A 22,604-nucleotide genomic window follows, 5' to 3' on the forward strand; every position below is an offset into this window, starting at 1 on the left:
TCTTCTCCAGCTTACCCTGCAGACCTACCCCTCTGCAGAGCCGACCTCCTCAACTCAATCCTGAGGCCCTACAGCGCTTAGGGAAGCAGATGCCTTCGTTCACAGAGGGAGAAAGGGCTCAGCAAGGAAAAGAGACTTATGCAAGGTAATGCAGCAGAATTAAGGCTTGCTGGGAGGAGGTTGTTGGAATCAGGGTTCTGATCCCCAGTCCAAAGCAGCAGCTTTGCAGTGCAGGAAGATGAGGGCAGAGTATGCCTGGGCCTGCTTACCCCCAGAGCAGGAGCTGGAGCTCCACAGGCATCTGACTCTACAAAGTAGTGGGGAGAGAGAAGGAGCTTTTATTGGAGCACTGACGCCTGGCAGTGGGTGCTCTGACAGCCTCCTCAGGGCCTCAGGGCTGGGGGAATGGCAAAGCCAGGGCTATTTAAAGATGAGGTGAGTAGAGGCTGGGACACCACAGCTTTCCTTGTGTTCCTCAAACAGTTGCTCTAGAGCCTCCATGTAGAGCATGTGATAGTGGTCAACTTCCTCCTCAGTGGGGTTGAGGCGCTGTGGCACAGGGATGGGGCGGCCCACTGCAGGGAGAAGGGAGACAGAGATGAGAGGGGTGGGGAGGGTTGTGCTGCCCGCACAGCTGACAGCAGCTTTCTTCCTTGGAGGTACTCACCCACAGTGGTGATAGGCTTGGCGAAGGGCAGTAAACCCCAGGAGTCAGCTGAGAAGAGTCCGCGGCCCCAGAAGATGCAAGGAGAAAATTTCATGATCTTCTTGATGGTGATCTGGCACAGATACTGCCAGGAGTTTGTGGGAAAAGCCTTAAAATTGAAGATATCATTCTCCCCAAAGGAGTACACAGGTACCAGGGAAGCTCTGGGAACAGACAACGAGAGAGAAGGATGGTCAGGTCAGTGGCTTGTGCAGCGCCCCAAGACGGACTGAAAATCCCTCCCCACACCTACAGATAGATTCCTCTTCCCAAGGCCTTGTTTTCAAGCAAATGACAAAGAAAGATGAAAAGACTCACAATGCTTCTTCTTCTTCTTTTTTTTTTTTAAGATTTTTTTTTTTTTTTTTTTAGATTTTATTTATTTATTTGAGAGAGAGAGAGCACGGAGCAGTGGGGAAGGGGCAGAACGAGAGGGAGAAACAGACTCCCCACTGAGCAGGGAGCCTGATGTGGGGCTTGATCCCAGGACCCCAGGATCATGACCTGAGCCAAAACAAAGGCAGATGCCAAACCAACTGAGACACAGGTGCCCCTGGACTCACAATTTTTTTTTTTAAAGATTTTATTTATGAGAGACACACACAGAGAGAGAGAAAGAGAGGCAAAGACACAGGCTCCATGCAGGGAGCCTGATGTGGGATTCAATCCTGGGCCTCTAGGATCATGCCCTGAGCCATAGACAGATGGTCAACTGCTGAGCCACCCAGGCGTCCCAAATTATTTTAATTAAATTAAAATCTTAAAAAGAAGGAAGAAAGAAAGAAAGAAATAAAAGAAGGAAGAAAGGAAAAAAGAAAGAAAATCATCAGGGGGCACCAGGGTGGCTTGGTTGACCAAGAACCCAACTGTTGATTTTGGCTCAGGTCATGATCTCAGGTTTGAGGAACTGAGCCCCACGCTGGACTCTGTGCTCAGTGCAGAGTCGACCTGAGATTCTTTGCCCCTCCCCCTGCTCACACATGCACTCTCTCTCTCTAAAATAAATAAATCAATAAAATATTTTTTAAAAAGTAGAAAGGAAATCATCAGGAAGAGAAAATACATTTAAAGTCTATACTGTAAAAAAAAAAAAAAAATCCCTGTATAAAGGACCTGTATAGTTCAAACCGGTGTTGCTCAAGGGACAACTGTATATATTTTCTCATCTGGTCTTTGCAACTGCAACATCATAGCATAGTATTAGTCTTGTCTCACAGGCAAAAAAACATGTCCAAGGTCTTGCCTTTGAGGTGGCATCAGAAATCCCCAGGGCTTCTGAGCATAAGGTCCTGCTACTTGCACTATGCTCCTGCCTCTTTCAGAGAGGGAAGAAGCCTGGCAAAAGTGGGCCCAGTGCTTGGTGCAGAGAAAGCACTCAAGTGTTGACATGAGGGCCCTGTGGATACAGGGCACAGTGTGGGCTCTGGGGACATAGGGGCCCAGCTACAGGAACCTGCGTGTGCAGGGACAAAGAATGTGGACCCCTAGACACAATGTGAAGTTCTGATCATCCGCAGCAGCCCCAGGCTGGGCACCACACCCCACTCACCCGTGCCTCAGTGCCAGGCGCACGAAGCCTTTGCGGTTCCGGAGAACGAGGCAGTGCATCCCTGGGATCGCAAACAGGGACTCGTGGGCACCCCCAACTACGATGGCTACCGCCTGCCCGGGCTGGGGCTTGGACAAAATAAAGTCCAGGCTCCGGCGGTTCACAGAACACAGTCCTGCGTACATGAGGAGGTAGGGAGCAGTCACCACCCCCTCCTGGGCTGCCTAGTCCCTCACCTGCCATTCAGGGGGATCCACACCCCATTCCTCCCACACCTGCTCCCCATGCCACTGGCAGTGTGACCTCTAATGCCTTTCCCAACAAGGATGCAGGACACTCGCTCCAAAGCCATGCACTGATGCCCACTGTGAGCCAGGCCAATGTTCAGGCCAGGTCCCTGTGTTGGGTGGGTGGGAGGCAGTCTGGTGTAGGGGGAGGGTAGCAACGGGCCCTCCTCCCACTCAGCTTGAGGCTTACCAAGGTACATGAGGTAGTCACGATAGACTGGGAGGTGCAAGAGAAAGGCCAGTGTTACGGGTGATGTCTGAATCCCCGGGAACTGCTTGGAGAAGTTGTTGGCCTCCGTGACGAAATTGCAGAAGGTTCCCATGCACATGATCCCATGTGGGTGACAACCCACAACATAGTTCCGGTCAGGGGGAAGCTCTGCTGTCTTCACCAGCTTCAGGGTGTTGGGCAGGTTGAAGGGAAAGAGGCACGGAAGGCAGGACACCAGCTGAAAAGAGTTGCCCTCCACCCCAACCAACTTCAGAGTTCAAGGTCCTCAAATAGGGTCAACAGCACAGAGGGCCTACTCTGGAACACCACTCCACCCCTGTCCCATGTGTATTCTTGTCGGAGTTTAGCCCCCCCCCCCCCCCCCCCCCCCCCGCCAAGGGCAGGGGTGAGCAGTGGTGGGGGGCTGGGGAGAGAGAGGGGACAGAGAGTCTCTGTGGAGGGTGACCTGTCACCTTAATAGGAAAATAATCCTTCAAGTGTTTCCAAATGGTACAGCTCCTGTTGCACTCAAAGCACCTCCCACCTTGGGGCAGAGAGATGGGTGGAAGAATCTCTGGAGGCACTGGCCCCCCATCTCTGCTCCCTGGGTGCATGTCCAGCCACACTCACCTTGGTTGGGTGTGTCCCAGTCCAGGAAGAGCCACACCAAGTAGAGAACAGAGATGGACCAGAATGAAGTGAAGAGGAGGAAGAGGACAAGAAGGGAGAAGAAAAGGCCTGGGTGAAAGTTGAGAAAGCAAAACGCATGAGTTTTTGAAGCTGGGTCATTCCAACCGGCACCACCTTGTGCCACCCCCACCCCCACTCCCCTCCCCCCGCCCCTCCCATTGCTGGTGTGCATCCTGCCGGCTCCAGCCTGACCTCTGGCCCTCTGCTGCTCTCCAGCTCCCTTAGCCCTCCCCTATACAGGCAAGTGGGGCCCCAGCCCAGCCTGCGTCCCCGCAGTCCCTGCTCCCCAGGCGGACCCTCGGCGCACCAGGCGTCTCACCCATGAAGAGGAAAGTGAACACGTAATAGGAGACGCTTAAGGCTTCTAGCCACTGTTTCTGCGTGGTTCTCATGGTGGGGCGCTCCCCTCCGCCAGTGGGGTTCCAGGGCCTGGAGCGCAAACGACGAAGGTTTGGGCACGGAGTGAAGGCTTTCTTGCTGGAGCGACCAAACGCTCCACGCCTCCGGGGCCTGCAGGTGTGTTGCCGAGTGTGGATAGGGAGGTGTAGGGAGGTCCTTGGATCTGGGGCCCCAGAAGGATCTTTGAACTGCCTGCGTCAGTTTGGGCTGGTCGCTGGGCGGAGCTGGGTTGCGGCAGGGTGTGTGTGAGGGGTGTGGGGCATCGGTGGCCCAGAAACCGATGTGGAGGGGGGCTCAGAAGAAGCAGGAGCGCCCGCCAACCGGGTCCCAGCTGAGACCACGGCATACCCAGCGTGGCCGGGCAGGCCCCTGGTGCGCGCCCCGGCTCCGTGTGCAGGTCCCCGGGAGTGTCGGCACCTCAGGGACACGGCTGCGCACAAACACGCACACGCTGCCAGCTCTGGTCCCACGTTTAATTTCCCTGCCCGCCCCCAGTCGCCGCGGGGGCGGGAGGATCGGGGCTGTGCCCCGCGTACGGGGGAGGTGCGGGTGGCCCGGGAGGCCGGCGCGCGCCTTGCGCTCCCGGAACAGCCGCGTGAGCCGCGCCACTTAGAGCGCGCGCAGAGCGGTCACCTCTGCTCGGCCGGGCCGCGGGCTTCGCGGGGTGGGGGCCTCACTGCGCGCAGAACGGGATCCCCGGCCCCGCCCGGCCCCTTCCTGCCCAACGGCGCGACCGTCTCGGACAGAGTTCAGGGCCTGGGAGGTTGTCAAAGAGGGTGAGGCCGGTGTGGCCAGGCGTGGCCAGCAGCCGCCGGTTCCCCGCCCGGCGCGGGGAGCGCGCTGGCCCGAGCGCTGCGGAGCTGGTGCGCGCAGGGGAGCCGAGGGGGCAGAGGCTGGGACTCCCGGACCGGGTGGATGGGCGCGCCCGGAAGGGCAGAAGGAGGCCCAAGGGTCCGGAGGGTTCGCGAACGGCTGGAAGAGCTCGCTCTTCCCGAAAGAGAAGACAGGCACCGGGGAGGCCCTGGGGAAGCAGGGGCGCGCCTGATTCCAGGTTCCTGGGGCGGGCCGCGCTCCTCCCCAAGTTAGGCCGAGCCGGTGCGACCCGGACACGGCGGCTTCCTCACCCGTGTCCCGGTGCCAGCTGGACAAATCTCTTCTGATTCCGGATCCGCAAAACAGCGCGCCGGGTTTTGCTTCCAGCGCTTCCAGGGGCCCTCCCAGGGCCAGCAGGGCCACCCGGCCGCCCCCAGGCCCGGACAGGACCGGAGAGAGGCAGCACTGTCCCTGTCAGAGGACAATAAACCTGGGGGAGTGCAGAGGGGGCCTGATGCCTGGGCTTTTGAGAAAAGGGGGAGGAGGGCACCAGGAAGGTAGAGCTGGGACCAGGAGCCTCCACCTGCCCCCTAGGGAGGTAGGGGCAACACAGCAGGGACTGAGGGTCCTGAGGCAGTTCTCCCCACCCCTCCCCCTCACACAGGATGTAGTCCCGGAAGAGAGGGAGGTGGAACCAACAAGGCCGGTGAGACCAGAGGCCAGGGAAGAGGCTGGAGAAGCCTGTGGCCTCAGTGCAGAAGTTGCCAAAGATGACCAGGACCCTGTGAGGGTGGAAGCCAAAGAGGTAGTTGCAGGAAGTATCCAGTTCTGCGATTTTAACCAGCTGGGGGCACAGGGAACCTCCCCCACTCTGGCGGTGAGATTAGACTTTTGAGGGTGACCAGAGAAGTCTCTTCCAAAGCCTTGCCCCCACTCAGCACACCATTCCCGGTGCCCTCACCGAGACAGAGAAGTAATCTCAGAAACATCTCCAGATGGCCTAGCTGTGGCCCCAGGCAGAGTGGCAGCCTCCTGCCCTCCGCGTGTCCTTGTCTCTGTAGAGCCAGACCAAGTAGAGGACCGCAAGGAGCAAGCTCGCCTGGCTTAGAAGTGCCAGCACACCTGGGCTGGAGGTGGACAGGAGAAGACTCGGGACCCAGGCATTCCATCCCCAGTTATCCCCCTCTGCTGCTCCCTCTTCCCTGTTCCATGGCTTCAGGCCCTCCTGTCCCAGCTAATTCCTTCTTATTTCCTCAGGAGCCTCCAGAGATCCCTGTCCTGCCTCCCTCCTGGCAGTTGGGAAGCAGAGCGCCATGTGCTGGGCCTTACCTAGCCTCAAGAAGAAGACCCATTGCAGGACAGCAACCACTTGAAGACCCCAGTGGAGGCAGCTGGAGGAGGCCAGCATACTGTGGAGGGGTCCACAGGGGTCACCCACAGAGGTCACCATGGGCTCTTGAGTACACTCATTGTGGTCCAATCTGCTGGCCCTGACTCTTGGCCCTGGTTCTGCTCCTGTGTCCTCCCTCTTTGCTGATCTGAACACCCTGTACCCTTGTGAGCCCCAGCAAGGAAGGGTTAACCACTGCTGGAACTCAAGGGGCTGTGACACACAGGACCAAACAGAAATGCCCAGGGGTGTGGCCAGGAGCCTGGGAGTGAGGCAGGTGGTTGCACCATGTGGAAGTCAGGACCTCCAAGTAGCCAAGTAGCCAGCTGGCAGAGGTCTGGGAAGGTGGGGTGTTGCCAGCATGGTGTGTACCATGAATGGCAGGGCTCCCCCCCCCCCATGAGTGAGAACAGCTAGAAAACTCTTTAGCTGCTCTGGTCTGGCCCCTAAGGAGTAGCTTAGGCCTCTGTGGGGACACAGTCCAGAAGGAGGGGCTTTTGGAGAATGGTCAGGGATTGGTGAGCCCAAGAGGATACCCTTCGAGTAAACTGGGGTTGGTCCTCCCATCACCACGGCCCTCCTGACACTGGCCAGAGCTGTGAAGCCAGTACCGTCTTGGGGTCAGGGAACGTCATTTCTCTAGGTAAGACTGACACACACCCCATTAGGTGCCTCTGTCACATGCTCTCCTGGCATAAAATACTTTCCCTCCTTCATGGCAATTTTCTGGCCCAGCTGTGAGCAATGAGAAGACAGCTGTTGCTCTCATAAGCAGAGCCCTTGTGACAGATGCCCAGCAGCTGGGAGCACTCAGTAAATGAATGGTGGGTCGTAGGAGACAGGAGGAGCCAGCGTCCAGTGCTGCTCAGGCTGGCACCCCCTTTCTATCCCTGTCTCCCGCTTCACTCTCATGTGGGTTGCCACCCGCCAAGGAGGTATTTTCTCCTGTCCCTGATCAGCCCACTTCCACCTGCAGGGAGACCCAGGTGAGACACACAGGCCAGAGAGATGCTCAGTCTACAGTCTATGAAGGAAGGCTTCATAGAGGAGGTTCTCCTGGGAGTCCAGGCAGTAGGGAGGAAGGCGTGGATGGCAAGTTAGGTGTCGGAGGCGAGAAGTGCCCTGGGATCCAGGAACAGGCCATTTGGTTTTCAAAAGGCTTCTGCAAGGGACCAGTTGGGAGAGAAACCCAGCAAGGTAGGCTGGAAAAGGAACTGGAAAGGACCAAGCTAAAGGAACATGGCCTGCAGTCCCCAGGGCACCTGTTTGCAGAGGCTGGAGGCCACATCAGCTCTCAGGAGGTCTCGCCTCTTTTTCAAGGCTGCTTCACATTCTCCTCTTCCAGGAAGCTTTCTTGGGATGACTCTCTAGGGCTTTCCTGATCCTCCCTAACCAAAAGCTGGAGTCCTAGAAGCCTCCTGTGTCCCCTTAGAACACATGCTTCCAGGGGGCCTTCCTTCCCTTTGCACTGGCCCCAGAGCCCCGCACAGGGCTCTGACATCCCACAGATGCCCTCAAGTGACAAGAGAGTCAGGGAGAAGAGGCTGGGTCTGGCGGGAGAGTGGGGGTAGGCTTCCACCTAAATCTAAGTGAAGTCCTTGGGGCCTGGCCCTTCTCAGGCTCCCCATGCTACCCCTACCTCCAGAAATGGGACCCAGGGAAGCTTCCAGGTTCCCACACTGCTCTACCATCCGCTTCTGCCTTCTCCCCTCTGTTCTTTTTCTGTGGGGTAACTCCTTCCGCTCTGGTGGCAGGAGGGATTCAGGCTCAGTAGGGAGGTGAAAGACATACATAGACTCAAGAGTTACAAATCCTCCTTTATGGGAGGGAGGCTGAGAAACAATAATTTATTGTATGGGGAGCCCCCAGAAGCCTTCTCCCCAGGAACCTTTGGGGACCATGGGGAGGGGCATGGGGGCTCCAGGAGCTTCCTGAGAGGGCCGTGTGTTGGGGTGGGGAGGCGACACATTCAGTCCCAGGCACACTGAACATCCGCTCAGGAAAGGAGGCGCCAGACAGACCCCCTTCCAAGGAGGGGGGTGCAGGAAGGCACAGCGGCAGCGAAGGTTTGGCAGAGTGGTTGAGTGTCAGGGATCGACAAAGGACACCATGATGTAGCGAGTGCCCCGAGTAGTGGGCAGCCCCTCGTGGTAGTGGGTGAGACGGCCGGGGTGCAGGAGCCCCCAGCCCTTCCGTGGGGATGAGACTATGCAGTCATAGCGCAAGAAGCGACAGCCACCTCCCTGGAAGAAACGGAGGAATGGAAGTGGGCAAATCAGTAGATGGGGGGCGGGGGGCACAGGAGGGTGAGAGGCTGGATGGGGGGCTTGGGGTGTCAGCATACAAGAGAGGCACTGGGGTGGGCTGGGGTGGGGGGGTGGTGGCAAGGCACACAGCCTGAAAGAGGTCCGGGAGGTGGTGCAGGCGAAGTAACTGGAACCAAGAAGAGGACAGGCCAGGGACAGGTGCCTGAGGGTGTGTAGGGGTTGTCAGGAGGCCCAGGGCTCAAGTGTGTATGTGCGTGTGTGGAGAGGCCCTGCTGGTGCCCTGACGGGGGAGGGCACTCGGGGCTCACCTCATAATCCAGGCCCTTGTGGTTGAGGGCCACGTTGAGAGTGAAGGTGGATGAGTCGTGATGGGGCCGCAAAGAGGGCTGCTCATCTGGCCGGTAACGGACCACAAAGTTCATCACTGCCCGGGTCTGTGGGGGGCACGAGAGAAGAGGTGGGAGGGATGGCCGTGAGGTCACAGGGTGGGCGGGGGCGCTTCTGAGGAGGTGAAGCCTCAACCCAGTGGGAGGAGGGGAGGAGGGCTGCAGGGATCTTGGCCCTTGGGGGTATCCTGCGAACTCCCCGGGGGGCTGCCATCCAGTGGTATCCCTTCCCTCAGGACTCCAGATGCTACAGGAGCTGAAGGAGCACCATGTGCAGACTTCCAGCCAGAACTGGGGTGTGGGAGGAGGCAGGGGTGGCAGCTCACCTTGGTGTGGTAGCCTGGGAACAGGCTCTCTGTCATGGGGCCCACGTACGTCCTCAATAGCTGCAGCCACTGGTCTTCATAGCCCACCTGCTTCATATGGATGTCCACAGTGGGCACATTCTCGTAGCCTCCAGCCAGCCTTGAGTCCTGTGGGCAGTGGGCACTGAGCCCAAATAGGGCCATGCCAGCCGCTCCCCCCTGCTCTGAGGCCCGAAAGCTTGTGTGACGTGCATTTAGGAGCCTCGACCACTCTACCTGACTCCCTCTAACTCACCCTGAAGATGGTACCTCTTCTGGGAAGCCCCTTGGTCACCCCCCACGTCCAGGCCAAGGGCCCCTCCTGTGACTCCTACAGCATCTGGGCTGCCCATCACAACCTTCAGGAGCAGGGCTCCTGCTATTGCCTATAGCAGGTGAGGTGCAGGAGGGCAGGGCTCAAGCAAGTGCTCTACACCAGAGCGCCCAGTTCAGTGGTGGGTGTCGCAGACCTGCCTGCCTGGTAAGGAGTTTCTGAATGAATGCATGCATGCAGTTGTGCCCCCCCTGGGTCCCCAGCACTCTGGGGGCCCCACCCTGCTCCGACTCTCATGATTCCATTTCCCTTCATCACAGCTGCACCTTCCCTGCCCCAGGGGGTGGGGAGTCCTCCCTGCCCCAGCCCCTCTCACCTCATGCCGGCCTCCTGACCACTGGCCATAGTGCTCCATTTCCTCCACCAGTTCGTCACACATCTGGTCGGACAGCAGGGGGAACCAGTACACATCTGGGCACGGCTGAGGACAGACAGGGCAAGAACAGGGCGGGGAGATGCTTGCAGACCTCTTGGGGAGCAAAGCAGCCAACCGAGGGGAGTAAAGGCAGGGAGCAGGGATGCCTGGGTGGCTCAGCAGTTGAGCGTCTGCCTTCAGCTCAGGTCGTGATCCCGGGGTTCCGGGATTGAGTCCCACATCGGGCTCCCCACAGAAATCCTGCTTCTTTCTCTGCCTATTTGCTTCTCTCTCTTTCTGTGTCTCTCATAAATAAAATAAAATAAGATAAAATAAATAAAATAATAAAATAAATAAAATAAAATAAATAAAATAAAATAAAATAAAAAATAAATAAAATAATAAATAGATAAATATAAAATAAAATAAAATAAAATAAAATAAAATAAAATAAAATAAAATAAAATAAATAAAAAAGCAGGGAACAGAAAAGGAAGCCAGGAGATGGGAGAAGCTTGGGGATTGGGACTCTGAGCATGGGGGCTAGCCAGGAAAGGCTGGGCCATGGAAGGCAGGTGTGGCACCGGAAAAAGTACAAATGGCATATGGCTGCCGGGGCTTTACAAAACTGTCATGCCACCCATAATACCAATAAGCCCGACAACAAGAGAGGATTGCTCTGATCAGTGGCAGGGTGGGGAGCCGAAGGCCTATCTGCTGGGCCTCCACCTTTATCTGCCTAAGCAGAAAACCCTCAGACACCCAAGAGAAGTCGGTTTGAAAATGACTAATCCAGGCAGGCGACTCAGGGGGTCAGGGGTCCTACATGGGGCTCACCTGTTCCACGAGCCCCTCCCCTTCAAGGGCCCGGCTGTAGTTCTCATGAATGTACTGCTCCTTCCAATCCTGAGGGAGAGGGAGGGGTACACACCTCCATGGGTGCCCTCTTCACTCCCTCAGCTCCCACTCAGGAAGCCCCAGTACCACAACCACCACCACCTCTCCCCACACAGTTGCTGAACTTGGGAGCAAGCGCTTGCACATGTGTCCAGGTGCCTGCATCCTCCCAGAGTGGAGGGCATGTCCCATTCTCTGAGCAAGCAGTTGGCTCTCACCAGGGGGTTGTCGAAGATCTGCCAGAGGTCCGGGTGCAGATGGTCTGTGTCATACCGGGAAGTGGCCAGGAGGCGGCCAAACTCGTGCTGATTACTAAGGTGGAGGAAGATGCCCTGGAGTGGGGGGGGAGGGTGTGAGGAGACATGGGTGGCTGCTTCTCTGCACCTCAGCTTTGGGCGCCCAGGCCCCACTCACCTTATCCCGCAGGCTCTTACAGAAGGCCATGTCTGGGTCGGTGTCACTGCCTGAGAACACCTCCCTCTGGGGCAGCTCTGTCCTCAGGGTCTCACCACGGATCACGTATGCCTGGGATATATAGGGCACATTCCACACGCCCCTGGAGGCACCCACGCTGGGGTCAGATCAGTGGGTGGCCCTCTCCCCCAAATTCTGCCCGGTTCAACCCAGGAACCCCTTCCTTCAGGGCACCCCACCCTCCAGGCCAAAAGGTCCCGTCGCTTCCCTGCTAAGCACTGCTAGTCACAACACCTCAGTCTGCTCCATAGTCAGCCCCAACTCTGCAGGGGTGGCACTTCTGACTGGTGGCCACTCTGGACCCCCGAGAGCAGGGAAACGGGGGAGCATGCAGGTGTTTATGGTCTCCTCCCCAAGGCCAGACAAGAGGGTTTGCAGCCCTCCGGCAGGACTCACACTCGCTTCCGCTGTACCAGCTCCACATAGTCCTCCGAGCGAGCGTAGTACTCATCGGGGCTCAGGGCTCCCCAGAAGTTGGACCACAGCTTCCCGTGGCGGGACAGCATGGGTGCTATCACCTTCCTGTGGACAGGCAGAGGTGAGCCCTGGGCCCCAGGAAGGAGGTGGGGGCTCCCAGGAGACTATTTGGGGGCCCTCTGGCTGAGCGGGGCAAGTGACCTGTTCTCTTCAATGAGGATGCGCAGTGTCTGAGGGTTGGTGATGACGGCATCAGCGTCCAGGCTGAAGTAGAATTCACACTCTGGGTCCTGCCGACAACTGTCCCTGGAGGTGATAGATCAACGAACACTTGAGCTGAAACAGGAGCAGGTGGGGGAAGGAAGGGACTGTGTGGTAAGTGGAAGAACTCCCCCACCTGTCGAGGAGAGCAAGAAAGTGGGTAGAAGCACCAGCAAGAGGAGAAGAGGAAGGCTGGGGGTGCTGGGGGGTGCTGTGCTTGCTTCCCCAGGACCCCAGGTTCTCCTGGCTGGGAGGGTGCCCCTGTGGAGGCTGAGCATAGGCTCCATGCTACATGGAGCACCCCTTCACCCTTGACCATCCTCCCCACCCAGTGCTCACTCACATGGCCATGTCCCTGGCCTCGCCTGGTGTCAGGGCCTCCTCTGGTCCCACCAGCTTCACAGCTGAGAAGTGGTCCTGGAGCTGGGGCCAGGAGTCTGCGATGTGGGGCTCATGGTACACCTCCTGGAGATGGGAGAGAGGGGTTAGAGAGGGTAGGAAAAATGGTGCCTGAGGGACAGGAGGGGCAAGGAGGTGGATGGAAAGGATGTAAGGAAGGAGTCCGGGTGGGGGTGGGGGGTGGGAGTTCCAGACCAGGTAGGGGCAGAGTTCCTTGGGAGGGTGCACAAGGGAGAGGCTGTCAGAGTGTCTCACGTTGTTATGCAGGAACAGGGTGACCCTGTCAGGGGGGTAGTCCAGGAGCAGCAGCCGCTGCAGGAAGCGGGGCAGGAATGGGGTAGGTTGTTCTACAAACACAGCCAGAAGCACCCGGGGGGGAGGCTGGAAGATACAACATGACGACATGACGGGGCTCAGAGGAGTCCAGGCCCCCAGACCAGTGTGTCCTCTACCACCCTGGCAGGTTGGGAATCCCCAGGAGCTCCCCATGCACTGCTGCCCAGCAGGCTCTCCCTGTGCCCTCTGCCTTGATGCCTGGTCCTGCAGCACCCTAGCACCCCTCCTCACCTGCCCCCCCGGGAGTGTCCTCCGGTCCCGGCCACAGAACCCACAGCCTCCCTGAGGAGTCCAGCCATTAGGAACATAGTTTCCCAGGTAATTCAGCTGGAGCTGTTGGGAGAGGCAGTAAGAGGTAGAAGCCAAGGAGTCCAGCAGCAGAGGTGAGGGAGGTCAGGTGGACAGGCAGGGGACAGGGCAGGAAGGGGAGAGATGGACACTTAGCACCTCTCCCAGCACCTCTGCTGCTGGTGGGGTTAGGGAGGACAGGCTTGGAAGGGCTAGAGGTAGGTAGGGGCAGGGGTGGAGGGTATAAGCCATTGGAGCACCTTAGTAGGACCATTCCCGTGGACCACAACAGGAAGTGTGTCGTAGGCCACATTCCGGATCCGCACACGATTCCGATCAAACTTTAAAACCACCTCATCTGGGGAAGAAAGGCTCTGCTTTACACTCCTTTCCTCTCAAAGCTGCCAAGCAATGATGCTTCTAAGTATGGGATGCGGTTGGGTGGGGGAACCTGGGGGGGCTTCTCTAGAGGATGAAGGACTGTGGCTCTAGGGTAGGGTTCTTTCTCTCTCCCGAGGGTTCTGACCAGGCTCTGGCCACCCTGGGGGAGTTCCTAGGTAAGTCACCAGTCCCTCAGAGAGGCACTTTCCTCCCTGTAACAGGGGGTAAGCCCAGACCTTCCCTTTGAAGGGCTAAATAAAATGACAGAAGTAGAGCCCTTTGTTCTCACCTAAAGCCCCATTGAGGTTCTGAAAGATCCGAGATTTATGATCCAGATTGAGGCTGAGTTTTTCCTAGATGGGATGAGATGGGGCAGGTCACTATGCAGGGAGGTAGGCCAGCACTTCCCACTCCTTTTACATCCTCCCAAAAGTCCTACCCTCTCCTCTCCCCTTCAGCTGGAGGCTGGACAGCCCCCCTCCAGCCTTCCCTACCCTCAGCCCTGGGTCCAGGTAGAGCCGAGTATAGAACAGCTGGTCGTCATCGTCATCCTTGTACTTCCACTGGCGGACCACTTTGTGGATGGTGGGGGCAAAGCCAATGAATCCTGCAGGGGATGGGTGGGCAGGTGCTGACTCCAGGACTCTCAAGGCCCCAGGGCCCAGTCCCACTCCCTCTCTGGCCCTCAGCACCTGGAACACTCCATATGCCCCTCCATATGTCCCACCACTCTTTTCCCTCTGCCTCAGGTGCTCTGCCACTCACCACCAGAGTTGAGGAAGCGCTTCCCTGTGCCCACCTCAGGGTACTGCTCGGCCAGCCCCCACTCGGGCCAGCAGAAGCCCTCAGCGGAGAAGAGCAGGCGACTGCCACTCTGAACGAACTTCTTCAGCAGCTCTGCGGGGCTGCCAGCCAGAATCACATCGTAGCTGGGAGAGGAAGAGGGCACGACAGCACAGCAGGAACCTCAGTATCCTGACCCCCGCCCTCTGCCTCCTGCCTGCCCCTTCTTCTCCTCCCCTTCAGCAGCCCCTTCTTCACCTGTCCACGAACATGATGACCATATCCTCCCGGTCTGCATATTTCTCCATCTCCTTCTTTAGCCACCTGACCTTCTGTCCTCCACCAACCGTTCGGGCCACATCACCCCCTCGCCACTCCTCTCCCAGGCCCAGGGTCTGTGGGGAAGACCCGCCATGCCAGGAGGGGCTCAGTCGGCCAGCTGGGCCCTCCCGACCAGGCTCACCGTGGGGCCCCGGACAGCCCTCTGCCCACCCCTGGGGTGGGCGAAGGAGGGCATTCCTCTCACCCGCACAGTGTAGTTGAAGAACTCCGCCGACCACAGGAAACGCCGGTATCCTTCCGTCTCGGCTGTGGCCACCGTGATCACCAGCAGCTTCTCTGTCACCAGCCGGAATTGGTGCTCAGGACCCACTCGCCCCGCTCACCGCCCACCCCCTTCGCCTCCCTACGACTCTGCTCCAGTCCTTCGCTTTTTTCCAATTCCTTCTTAAACTCGGCCCAACCAGGGGAACCTGGGCCCCAGTTGAGAGCGGATGGGAGTGACCCAGGAATTCGGGGTCCGTTCACGTGGGGAGGCTGGAAATCCCGGCTCAGGGTGGGGAGTGGGCGAGGGGCCGCGGGATTGGCCGAGTGGAGGGCGCGGGGCGTGGAAGAGGCCGGCACCCCCTCCAGACCTCGTCCCCCACCCCGGCCCCCGGGCGGGCACGCAGACTTGGCACCACCCACCCGGCGTTCCCGGGGCTCTCACCTGGGTTGACCGGGTCGCCGCCCCGGGGACGGTCGGAGGCCGAGGTAGCAGGCGGCGGCGGCAGCAGCAGTAGGAGCCCCAGGAGGAGCCGGAGTCCCGGGCCGGAGGAGGCCATGGCGGGGAGCCGGCGCAGACGGCACACAGGCCCGCGGGGCGCTGGGGCTGTGCGCCCGGATCCCAGCTCTGGGGAGGGGTTCTGGGCAGCGCGGCCGGGGCCGCAGGGCGGCCGGCCCCGAGGAGGAGCGGGGTGTGGGCGCCGCCCTGGAAAAAAAGGCGTAGCCCGAGGCTGCTGAAAACTCGAGAGCCGGCGCCGCAGACAAGGCTCGGATTGTCCCCGGGCGTGAGCGCGCCGGCTGCGCGGAGCCCGCGGAGGGGGCGCCCGGCGGGAGGCGGGGGAGGGGCGGCGGCTCGGGCCGGCTCTCCCGAGCCGAGGACTCTGGCCAGAGCCAGCCGGGCCCAGCGCCGCCTGACACGCGAGGAAGCTGAAACCCGGAGAGGGGAAGTGACCCCCTGCAGGCCGGGCGGGATGCGGAGGCGGGTCTTTGCCACAGCCCTGCCCGGAGCGGCGGGACGGAAGGCGGGGAGAGCACGGCGGCGGGTGGGGGGGCGCGGGGAGCCGGGACGAGTGCAGGAGCGGGCGGCCAGAGGGGCGAAGGCCGAGGAGTCTGCGGCCCCAGCGGCGCTGGGGGGCGAGGTTTCCGCAGACGGTCCCCGGGGCCTCTCGGCTTGCCCACTCGAGCCTGCCCACTTTCTTTGGAAGCCCAGCCCCTCGCCTCAGCCGCCCCGGAGAGAAGCTCCAGGGGCAGCCTTTGTGATGATGGCATCTTCAGAAGGACGAAAGGAAAATGACATTTCTCAAAGGACCACCGGCACCACCTCTTTAAGGTGATCCATTTCAAGGGGTCCCACAAAATACACAACCACACTCAGGCCGGAAGTGGTTTTGCCCCTATAAAATATGGCGGAAAGCTTTCTCGTCTCCTAGGCAACACCACGTAACGCGTGGACGCAGTGGTATGCCCTCTGGGATCGTTCTGCGCACGCGCAAACAGCACGCGCTACCGGAAGTGATGTCATCCCCATCCACGGGATGGTTTAGCGCGCGTGCGCAGTAAGCTCTTCCGTCAGGTGTGTTGTGGAAATGGTGGAGAAGAAAACTTCGGGTATGTGAGCCCCCGGCGGTTGGCCTCCTACCTCTTCCCAGACCCTGGCCTCTGATGTTCGCACTCAGTTATTAGTCTCAAAGCCCTTCCCCGGTCCTCGGGTCCTGGCGTCGGGGTAGCCCCTCAGACCTGGCATGCTCCGTGCCAGTGCCGGGGATGGAAAGAGAAAAAGTTCTCTATCACCGTCGAGAAGCGGGCTCTCGGGGACGGGGACAGACGTGCAGGCCCACCGCTGCATTTCAGGGCGATATGTGCGGCGGCAGAGGGGTGCACAGCTCCTGGGCGCGGGGAGGAGTGGCACCTAACCCTGCTCCTGGGACGGAGGGGACCGGGAAGGCTTGGAGGGAGAAAAAAGCTTGAGCTGCTGAATCCTAAAAGTCGAGTCACGGTTTCGCTCAGTACGGGCGCGCTGAGCCTCATTCCCGGCAGCGTGAACCTCGAGTGCAAAGGCAGGAAAGCGAGAAAAAGCAAGTCGCTCAGGAAGCCAAGTGCACATTTGGGGGCTTGCGGGGGAATAGTGAGCGTCTGGAGGCTGCGGAAAGGTGCACTTGAAAGGCATTCCGTACATCGCTGGAGAGTTTGAATTCTATGGAGAGGGCAGTGGAGAACCATCAACAGGCCCTTTTAAGGCAGGGGCGTGACCGAAACAGATTTATCTTTTGTTTATTTATTCATGAGAGACACAGAGAGAAGCAGAGACACAGGCAGAGGGAGAAGCAGGCTCCATGCACCGAGAGCCCGATGTGGGATTCGATCCCTGGTCTCCAGGATCGCGCCCTGGGCCAAAGGCAGGCGCTAAACCGCTGCGCCACCCAGGGATCCCGTGGCTACCTTATTGTACCGGGCAGGTGTAGAGGCTGGAAGGCCAGTTAGGGAGCGATGGCGTTGTAGACATAAAGAGATATGTGGGTGGAACACCCTGCCAGATTGACTGCAGTCAATCCAATCATGTCAGTCCTTTCTTAAAACTCTTTGCCAGATTTCCATTATTCACACGGTAAATCCCCAAATCCGGGGATCCTTGGGTGGCTCAGCGGTTTGGTGCTTGCCTTCGGCACAGTGCATGACCTTGGAGCCCGTGAATTGAGTCCCACCTTGGGCTCCCTGCATGGAGCCTGCTTCTCCCTCTGCCTGTGTCTCTGCCTCTCTCTCTCTCTCTCTCTCTCTCTCTCTCTGTGTGTCTCATGAATAAATAAATAAAATATTTTTTAAAAATGTAAATCCCCAAATCAAAATTCCTTTAGATACTTAAAGGTAAGACTTAATGGTCAGCCTGACTTTATATCCGCACAGTATATACTTTAGATAGCAGCCCTACTTGAACTTTTTACAATTTATTGAAGGCACCTCCGTCTCCCATCCAGGCTTTCTCTCGTGCTGGTATGAAGACCTGACATACCTTTCCACCAACCTCAACCAAGCTAACTTCTATTCTTCTATTCTTCTAACTTCTATTCTTCTTCTAGGTCAGATCTCAACCTAATCTTTACTCTGGAGAATCTTGACTACCCCAAGGCCAAGTTAGGTGTTTCTGACATGTGCTCTGTCATACTTTGTACTTCCTTGCATAGCATATTCTATGCTGTACTCTGCTTGTTTGTTTGATCATTGGCATTCCCCACCTGACTGTAAGCTCATGTGTTCCCAGAGCCTAGGGCACTGCTGGGCACTTGGAAGAGAGGCAATATGCAGAGATCCAGAGCTGAGCAGTTCTGGGTTTGAATTCTGACCAAGCTATGTGAGCTTTGGACATGCTTCTTAGCCTTTGAACTTCAGTGATCTGGGGATGATAATGATATCTCTCTCTTAAGGTTGATAAAGGGTTAAAGCTCTTACACAAAGTGCTTAGCGTAGGGCCTGTCTTGTAGTATATGCCCAGTAAGCGTTAGCCACTGGTGCTGATGCTATTATTATGGTTACAGGCACTCAATAAATATTTGTTGAGTGAATAAAGAGATATTTAATGTAGAATGATCAGACCCTGATAAAGAGAGAGAGAGAGGTCTGAAATAACTCCTAGGTTTCTTGTTTAGGATGTCTGTGTCAGTGGTTCCACTTACTTAAACAGTGCACAGCGGGAGAAGCAGACTTGGATGGGAAGATTCTATTTTGAGCTACAGCATCAGCAGAGCCATCTCTGGCTACTCTTCTAAGCCTCTCACGTGGCCTGCTGTCACCCCCTTAAGGAGAGGGCTGTCCCCATCTCTGTCTCAATCTTTTCACTCTTCCTGGGATTTCAAACCCAAACACAGGGCTCTCTCACCCAGATGCAAATGACTCCAAAAGTGGTTCTCTTAATCCTGAACTTTCTCCTTAGCTCCACAACTGTTGGCTGTTTAGTCGACTGCAGGAAGTCACTTGCTGACCTCACCATTTTAAACCCCTCCAGCCGTTCACTGGGGTCTATTAATTCTACACAAAATATCTCTTTCTTTATTAAACACATATTCACTGAGAGCCTATAACCATAAGGAAAACCTGAAGCCATGTCAAGGAAGCAAATGAGGGGATTCTTTCCACCTGAGGGAAACAGTCGACAGAGTCTCAGGGTGTCATAAAAGGCAGATTGCAGAAATACACAGTGAATTTGGCACCAATTGTGAGTGGTTTGAACTGAATGGGAGTCAGTTTGCTGGAGGTTGAGGAGTAAATGGGAGGGGAAGAAATGAAACATCCCATGGACCATTCTCTCAAAGATGAGTCACAGGGACATAAGGTCAACGTGAGAGTTTGGCAGGTTTTCCAGTGAAGGGAAAGTACCTGTGGGGTTGCAGATGCAGGAGGGAGGAAAGAACTCCAGTGGAGTCGGGGAGGAGTTGGGGGGGAGGTGTTGTATCCATTTGGAATGGAGGGAAGGCAGGTGCCCATATAATTATGTTTGAGGGTGGGCTGAAAGATGAGCGTCTTTCTCTACATGTGGGTGGCCAGTGTCCTTTCTGCAGGAAATGGGATTGCTGAGTATGAAGGTGGGGGCGTTAAGGTCCACTGAAGGCTGGAAGCCCAGAGTGTACAATGGTCCCCATCTGCACGGTTGTGTGACTTCTGCCAGCAGTGAGAGGTCTCCAGGAGGCATTTCATTGGTTGGGTCTGGGAATTGGGAAGAAAGGCTGGGGACGCCCCAGCTTCTCTCCTGTGCCCCCACAACTCTCTGGCTCTGCTCCATCCAGTTCGCTCCCAGGATCCTGGACAGCGGCGGGTTCTGGACCGGGCTGCCCGACAGCGCCGCATCAACCGGCAGCTCGAGGCCTTGGAGAATGACAACTTCCAGGACGACCCCCACGCAGGACTCCCCCAGCTTGGCAAAAGGCTGCCTCAGTTTGATGATGATGCAGACACGGGTGAGGCGGGTGGAGGAGGAGGCGGGAGGGGGGAAGGGCGGGGCCGGGCCTGGGGACGCAGGGCAGAGGAAGGGGGAGGAGCCTGCCCCGGGGCATCGGGCTGGGGGTTGGGCAGATGACCCAGGAGCCCGACTGGCTCTGCCAGGGACTGGCTCCTGTGACTGTGAGCCAGCCTCCCTCCCCTCTCTGCCTCCACTGCCTCTAGCAGATTGAGAATACAGAACATGGAGGTGCTGAGCTCCCAGAGCCCCTCCAGCTGGGACACAAAGCCTTAGGGGAGCTTGCAATGCATGTAGGTGCAGGCTGGAGAAGTGAAGGGAGGGACACACTGGGTAGAGAGAGGCCAGCTCGGAACCCAGGGGAGCAGGTGGGCAGGGAGTGGACATGTGGGTGTTGGGAACAATGGCACAGAGAAAGATGGTGTCTTTCTTGGCATGTGCCAAGTAGCTGCAGTTCACCTTTGAACAATACAGGTTTGAACTGCATGGGTCCCCTTGTTTGTGGGTTTTTTACAGTCCTGTCCTGTAAAGGTGTTTTCTGTCCCTTATGGTTTTCTTTCTTTTTTTTTTTTTATTTTTATTTATTTATGATAGTCACACAAAGAGAGAGAGAAAGAGAGGCAGAGACATAGGCGGAGGGAGAAGCTGGCTCCATGCACCGGGAGCCCGACGTGGGATTCGATCCCGGGTCTCCAGGATCGCGCCCTGGGCCAAAGGCAGGCGCCAAACCGCTGCGCCACCCAGGGATCCCCTCCTTATGGTTTTCTTAATCGTTGGTTTTCTCTAGCCTTGTTGGAAGAATACAGCGTGTAATACATACAATGTGTAAAATCTGTGTTAACCACCCTTGTGCTATCAGTAGGCTTCTGGTCAACAGTAGACTATCTGAAGTTGTTTTGTAGGGAGTTGAAAGTTATACACAGATTTTTTGACTGCGTGGAGGAGGTCGGTGCCCCTAACGCCCTTGGCATTCAAGGGTAAACTGGAATTGCCCTTCCTCCGTAGGAAAGAAGAAGAAGAAAACTCGAGGTGATCATTTTAAACTTCGCTTCCGAAAGAACTTTCAGGCCTTGCTGGAGGAGCAGGTGAGGGGGGCTGGCCCAGGGCCTGGGAGGGCCCCACAAGGAGGGAATGAGCCCACAGTGGTCCTTGTCCTGAGCAGGTGCCTGTTATGTGGGTGGCTGAGGAGTTCTGGAGCCCTCCTCTTGTCTCTGCAGAACCTGAGTGTGGCCGAGGGCCCCAACTACCTGACAGCCTGTGCGGGACCCCCCTCCCGGCCCCAGCGCCCCTTCTGTGCTGTCTGCGGCTTCCCCTCCCCGTATACGTGCGTCAGCTGTGGTGCTCGGTACTGCACTGTGCGCTGTCTGGGCACCCACCAGGAGACCAGGTGAACTCAGAACCTTCCCCCGGCCCCCGGGAGACATCGTCTCCCTTACATCCCCTCAGGCCTCCCAGAACCTTGCCTCATCCTGGGCTTCCTCTACCTGCAGGTGCCTGAAGTGGACTGTGTGAGCCTGAGGGTCCCCAGAGGAGAAGGCCTTCGGTGCAACAATCACCCCAGCCTCAGAGAGGGCTTGGCCAAAGGGAGAGGTACTCCCATGGACCAAGAGAGGAGCCGTTCCCGCGCCCAACGAAGCTGTGTCCTACGTACCGAGGAAGACCAGTCTTACTCCCAGGGACTGTTTGCAGGGAAGTGGGCTGGGCCCTCAGTGTGCTGTTGTAATAAAAGGTTTCATGCGAGGAGGAGCCTGCCTGTTTGGTCACATGTGTTTTGGGGCTGAGGGTCATAGGTCTCCTGTCCTCACTGCCCTGTGGCTTTTCCTTCTATATGTCAGTCACCCCTCCCACTGTCTGCCTGTCTGAGTTCCCTGACCAAGGAAGATTTTGGTCCCATTCACCTACCACACCCATGTCTCTGCATTTCTTGGCTGCTGCTTGATGTCATTTTTTGGTGATTGATTGATTGAGTGCATTTAATTTTGTTTTTTGTTTCTCTAGTTCTTCTGAGTTGATATCATCTGAGGATAGCCAGGACTGGGTGACAGAGAAGTGGAGTGAGCTTTGGGGACAAGGTGCAGAATGCTATTGTGGAAGGAGCCACCCCTGCCTTCGTCCTCTGGAGCTTAACCCAAGGGAGAGGTCATCCCTTGTCCTTGGTGCTGCCAGGCTAAGGAGCAGCTGTTCCAATGAGGCTGTAATGGGCTGTGGTGTGTGAAATTATTAGTAGCAGAGAAAACCCAGAAATTTCTGGGAAGCATGAGGGAATTCATGATATAGAGGCCTCTGTTCTAGGTGGTTCTGGGTGCTGTAATTCTTTTTTTTTTTTTTTTTAAGATTTTATTTATCTGAGAGAGAGCAAGCACAAGTGGGGGTGGGGGACAGAGGGAGAGGGAGAAGCAGGCTTCCCGCTGAGCAGGGGACCTGATGTGGGACTCAATGCCAGGACCCTGAGATCATGACCCGTGCAAAAGACGCTTAACCGACTGAGCCACCCAGGGGCCCCCAGATGCTGTAATTCTCATGTGGTGGTAAAGCTTCTTAGACCCATGTCTGCTCTAAATTGATTGGAAGCTATGAGCTCATAAGCTCCTTGGAGTTGTTGTCTTAAGAGCCTTGCCCCCTTGGAATATAGCAAAGCAGATGCTGAGGAAGTATTTGTTGAACAAAATGACCTCAGTAAGATATTAATGGGATCCAGCAAATTTGGTGGTAGGCACCTTCATAGGCTCTTCTCCCCCTTTTGGTACTTTACAACAGTTGGCCCAAATGTTCCCAGTGTCTTCTTAGCCTTTCTCTGGAGACTTGAGGCTGGGTCAGTGGTGTTGGGGATAGCTCCAAGTTGGATGGTGGTGAGGACACAGTTTGGGGACAGTCCCAAGTATGGTGGTTTCAAAAGATGGTGTACATTTTCTGACTATCCTTTCATCGAAAAAGGGTGTCTTTGCCCCCTTCCCCTGGGGTCAGGGCAGAGGCATGCCTGCTTCAACCAGCAGAGAGTAGCAGAAGTGAGATCATGTGACATCCAAGGATAGGTAGTAAAAGGCCAAGAAGCTTCTGTCTTGTCACCTGGGACACTTGTTATTTTGGGTCCCTCCATCACCATGTGAGGAATCCAACCATCCTGAAGCTGCCGTGCTATGAGGAACCAG

At 57.0% G+C, this 22,604-nt stretch overlaps 3 protein-coding genes across 5 annotated transcripts; 1 reads left to right on the forward strand and 2 right to left on the reverse strand.

Annotated features, from left to right (window-relative positions):
• Positions 1-318: 318 nt before the first annotated feature.
• Positions 319-4,249, reverse strand: MOGAT3 (monoacylglycerol O-acyltransferase 3). 2 transcript variants are annotated; one of them, XM_072837318.1, is made up of 7 exons: positions 3,763-4,249; positions 3,384-3,491; positions 3,227-3,297; positions 2,733-2,937; positions 2,256-2,316; positions 668-870; positions 319-575 (listed from the first exon to the last, which is right to left on the reverse strand). In XM_072837318.1, exons 1-7 carry the CDS (start codon positions 3,833-3,835, stop codon positions 421-423), a joined length of 876 nt encoding a protein of 291 aa, XP_072693419.1. In that variant the 5' UTR covers positions 3,836-4,249; the 3' UTR covers positions 319-420. The 2 variants fall into 2 exon arrangements, with proteins under 2 accessions (XP_072693419.1, XP_072693418.1); XM_072837317.1 differs by having other exon boundaries at positions 2,256-2,430; positions 3,763-4,238.
• Positions 4,250-7,849: 3,600 nt separating this feature from the next.
• PLOD3 (procollagen-lysine,2-oxoglutarate 5-dioxygenase 3) lies at positions 7,850-15,447 on the reverse strand. 2 transcript variants are annotated; one of them, XR_012035903.1, is made up of 19 exons: positions 14,956-15,447; positions 14,494-14,585; positions 14,226-14,362; positions 13,950-14,113; positions 13,679-13,791; positions 13,474-13,537; positions 13,064-13,161; positions 12,747-12,848; positions 12,435-12,560; positions 12,124-12,245; positions 11,721-11,825; positions 11,499-11,624; positions 11,043-11,184; positions 10,847-10,960; positions 10,569-10,637; positions 9,693-9,797; positions 9,025-9,187; positions 8,621-8,746; positions 7,850-8,288 (listed from the first exon to the last, which is right to left on the reverse strand). XR_012035903.1 is itself a non-coding variant. In XM_072837319.1 (19 exons), the coding sequence occupies exons 1-19, from the start codon at positions 15,068-15,070 to the stop codon at positions 8,133-8,135; spliced, it is 2,223 nt and encodes a 740-aa protein (XP_072693420.1). In that variant the 5' UTR covers positions 15,071-15,443; the 3' UTR covers positions 7,850-8,132. The 2 variants fall into 2 exon arrangements, 1 of the variants encoding a protein (XP_072693420.1); XM_072837319.1 differs by having other exon boundaries at positions 9,025-9,171; positions 14,956-15,443.
• Positions 15,448-15,959: 512 nt separating this feature from the next.
• ZNHIT1 (zinc finger HIT-type containing 1) lies at positions 15,960-21,201 on the forward strand. The gene is made up of 5 exons (XM_072837328.1): positions 15,960-16,118; positions 19,286-19,456; positions 20,461-20,540; positions 20,673-20,842; positions 20,946-21,201. The coding sequence occupies exons 1-5, from the start codon at positions 16,097-16,099 to the stop codon at positions 20,965-20,967; spliced, it is 465 nt and encodes a 154-aa protein (XP_072693429.1). The 5' UTR covers positions 15,960-16,096; the 3' UTR covers positions 20,968-21,201.
• Positions 21,202-22,604: the final 1,403 nt, after the last annotated feature.

The sequence above is a fragment of the Canis lupus genome, chromosome 8 (genome assembly GCF_048164855.1).
Source record: "Canis lupus baileyi chromosome 8, mCanLup2.hap1, whole genome shotgun sequence".
Classification (NCBI taxonomy): Eukaryota; Metazoa; Chordata; class Mammalia; order Carnivora; family Canidae; genus Canis; species Canis lupus.